At 34.0% G+C, this 4,080-nt stretch overlaps 1 protein-coding gene across 1 annotated transcript; it reads right to left on the bottom strand.

Annotated features, from left to right (window-relative positions):
- Window positions 1–988: 988 nt before the first annotated feature.
- Window positions 989–1,715, bottom strand: LOC148931212 (major latex protein 146-like). The gene is made up of 2 exons (XM_089066323.1): window positions 1,490–1,715; window positions 989–1,407 (listed from the first exon to the last, which is right to left on the bottom strand). Exons 1-2 carry the CDS (start codon window positions 1,668–1,670, stop codon window positions 1,151–1,153), a joined length of 438 nt encoding a protein of 145 aa, XP_088922449.1. The 5' UTR covers window positions 1,671–1,715; the 3' UTR covers window positions 989–1,150.
- Between the last annotated feature and the right edge of the window lie 2,365 nt (window positions 1,716–4,080).

Genomic DNA, 4,080 nt, shown 5'->3' with positions numbered 1-4,080 from the left:
AGTAATTGAGTCTTAGTAGAGGATAGACACTTTGTGTTAGCCTTCCCCGTGTTCGATATCCCGGTACTGACCTTTAGCTATACTATATATACTTTGTATACTTGCAGGTTTATTTAGTGCTAAAAAAATAGTGCATCAATACCTCGGTTCGGGAAATGGCAGAATGAACAGTTTTCCATGACGGAATACCACAATGCCGATGGCTCATTTGTTGGTCCTTGAGTCCTTTTACATCTCCATGGGAGCCGAAACTGGAACTTTTGAAGTATTTTACGTCACTTAACCTTGAGGAAAAGGTTGTTTCTAACAAAGGGGGAGTTGACAGACATCTCAACATCAAGGACACACCTCTCGACTCTCACCCCGATGAAGTAGCTAATGAACAACTGAAACTTGCATGCAGATGAGATGATGGCGACGGAGGGAACGATCAAACCACCGGTAAGAATGATCGTCTGAATGGTAGACGAAAAGGTTGCGCATTTCATGATTTCATGACCTATTTGATAGAGATGGTTTATTATTTGTATTTAATTTTATTTTCTTATGAATGCTTTCACTTAGAATAGATTTGGTAAATATTTTTAGTTTTTCTTCTTGATTCTTTTACGAATCGTAGAGTCGAATCAAGTAGGGCCCAAACTCTATATAATAGAGTTCATTAGAGAGTCATAATTTATCATGAAATAAGAAATAAACCTATTTTCTGGAATCCTATTCGTCTAAAACCCTAGTTTCTACTAGGGGATGCTCTTCTTAATCAAATTCATGTCTACAGGTGCTCTAATCCATAGATAGGATCTTAAACTTATAAATTTAGATTTTACAACCGAACCACATAACCGTCTCTTATCTTCATTCATCTTTTGCTTGGTTTTTTCTCAAGTACGTCTGTGTTGCTCATTGCTCGGTTCAGACCAACCTTCCTGGACTTGAGTGTAAATAGTTTCCTCGTTTTTTTCATAGTTATAACAAACCATTCCACATCTTAGTTATAATAGTAGTAATATATTATGATTCCATGTAACATTTTCAACCTCAATACAAACTGAATAAAATGGAATCAACATTATTAATACATATATAAGTCGTGAGGTAACGACATAATAGACTAACCACAATTTATTACTATAATTTGGGGACATGTGGTTTAGTTGATGAGAAGGTAGGCATCCACGAGAGTGATAAGGGTCGCTAGAACAGGAACATAGATTTCAGGAGGTGGAGAGAGAATAGTAGCTTTCTCATACTCTATAGTCCATTTTGCTGAACCGTCACTCGCTTCAAGTGTACATGCAAAACTCTTGTACAGTAGCATAACATCTCCTTCCAAAGCAGAAAGTTTTATGGTTTTTGCAGCATCATCTATCACCTCCGTCAAAACCTTCATGCTCATTCCAATCCCTCCTACAACATATATACATCCCATCCATCGATTGATCAATAATATGTTAATTAATATTGAACAAACACGAATGTATTTATATACCAATAGTATAAGTCCAGGTTGTGATACAGCCGACGACCCCAAGCTCTCCTTCGGTGACCTCACCACTGTTGTAGACAGCCGGAAATATTTTAACGATATCAGTTAGGTTGAGTTTGAAGAAATTGTAGAATTTATCAGCTGGACATTTTATTGGAGAGCTAGTAACTAGGGTTTCGACCATTGTGGTATAAGGCTTGGAACAATTTTAGTGTGGTTGGAGTTGCAACAAAATAATCTTACTTTCTCAACTTATAGTGTTGTGGCTACATTATTTAATTGTATGGTTGGATCGTTGGCGTGATATCACACCTAATATCTATTGATGGCACATGGAAATCGTACAAAATCTTTGGCTAATGATTCTTTGGACATATTTGATTGATTAAGAATATAAGACATGCTTGTCAATTGTTTTAAGAAACTTTGGTTCTTAGAATGGTTGGTATTTGACTCTAAACAGTTATTGCATGCTGAGAATAGCAATGGATAGCCATCTACTCATTAATCAATAAAAAACGGATTACATTTATATAAAAGAGAGAAATTTGTAATAGAATGTGAGTCTTACTTTTATATACTGATTTTGTAATGGAATACTCATTAATCAATAAAAAACGGATTACATTTATATAAAAGAGAGAAATTTGTAATAGAATGTGAGTCTTACTTTTATATACTGATTTTGTAATGGAATGTGAGTGTAATGATTTAGTGAATATGAATTCCATTTAATCAAAATTAGAAAAAGTAAATGAAACTTAAAATTATGAACATCCTAAAATGTAAAAAATAAGACATTAATACGTATTTGAATCTGCTACTCAAACCTAACTTGTACTAAAATGAACACATATAAATGTATATTGTCTCACGAAATCATTTATTCATTTCAATTAGGTTTGAGTAGCAGATTCAAATACGTATTAATCATATCATGTTCAAATTAGTCACAATTTAAAATGGATTTCAATATTACTGAAATCTACATAAATTATACTAATCCAAGTCCATCTTATAATTTAGAAATTAGTAAAGGCTATTTGAGGAGAAAAATAAACTATTACCATGTACTTGCCAGATTTGGATTATGTGCAGTCATTGTGGGGTGCCAGTTTAATTTAGGAAAAATTTAGGTCAATTGATCACAAATTTTATAATGATTTGGTTTTCCTTAGGAACAATTATTTATATCCTACCCACGTGAAATGTCAAGTAGTCATCTTTTCCTCCCTTGAGCGGTCATTGTACTTAATACTCCTTCCGTCCTGTTATAACGAGGAGTTTCTTTCAAGTATGAGATTTAAAAAGTTGATATTTAAAGAGATAAGTGGGTAATGAATAAAGTATGAAAAAAAAATAGAGTAAAAAGATAATAAAGTAAAAGAAAGAAAATGAATTATATTTTGCTAAAAAGAAAAATGACTCACTTATAGTGTTACATCCCAGAAAGAAAAGTGACTCTCATGTGGTGGCAATAATGGAGTATATTAGTAGCTATCAACATTTAAATTGACGATATAATGTTCTCCCTCCCTCCCTCCCTCCTCCCTCCCTCTATAACTGAGTCGTATTCTTTTTTGGTTGTCCCACTATAGTTGGTCATTTCCTTTTTTTAACAAAAAACAACAAATTTTCTTCTGTCTTACTTTACTTTTATTGTCTCTTACTATATTCTTTCTTCATTTCTCTACATTTTTCCTTTTCTACTTTATTAACCATATATTAAACTCGTACAACACAATTTTTCTTAAATAATGTGAATAGCTATATTAATACTACATTGCCCACCATTAATTGTCACAAGTAGATCCTACTCAGAATTTTAGAAATTCTAGCAGGGGCCGACCCATGAATTTTTAAGGAGTGAAGAAAATTTACAAATGAAAGAATTTTGAAAATTTGTGGGGCATCTAATAAGAGATTAAAAGAAATATATTTAAAAATAAATAATATATATAGGGGCATTTTTCCCTCTTTACTAATGTTCCTCTGTCCTCGTCTAGGGTTCAGGGTAGTGCGGTTGTTAGGCTAGAACGAGTGGTGACAGGCTCTATCACTGCTCTCCTTAATTAATTGGGTAGGGTTCCTCGAGGAAAGATTGTTGGTCTCCAATGCTCGAGATTCGAGCTTCTTTTCATAAACTGAAAAACACAAGAAAAGAAAAACTATTAACAATATATATACTCTATTTGATAGACTATGGAGTTAGACTCTAGCTCTGCAGATGTTATTTTTGTGTCGTTGGGTCTGTGTCTATCTTTCCTATCAAAAAACCTCAACCCATTTCTATTGGCTAGTTTAGTGGAGTAAAGGATCGATCCAACAGAGATGGATGTAGGCGAGATACTCTTGTTATGACAATCTGGAAGGGTTGGTTTCCTACCACGCTTTTGGGGTTGGGTTTGCCTAGGCGATGAAATAAAATTATACTCTACCTATCCTGACTAGTAAGCAACTAAATGATTCACGTAACGGGATGTGTATGTGAAAGTTTGAAGGCTGGACTACTAGTGTGCATGTGAAAAGTGAGAACTTACCCTAAATGGATAGAAAAAAGCAAAAGGGAATAACAGACTCACCGGCCAACTGCT

This window comes from Salvia hispanica, chromosome 3, assembly GCF_029641045.1.
Source record: "Salvia hispanica isolate PSC_SH4W2 chromosome 3, Shi_PSC_v1, whole genome shotgun sequence".
Taxonomy (NCBI): domain Eukaryota; kingdom Viridiplantae; phylum Streptophyta; class Magnoliopsida; order Lamiales; family Lamiaceae; genus Salvia; species Salvia hispanica.
This window is presented reverse-complemented; position numbering and strand designations above follow the sequence as displayed.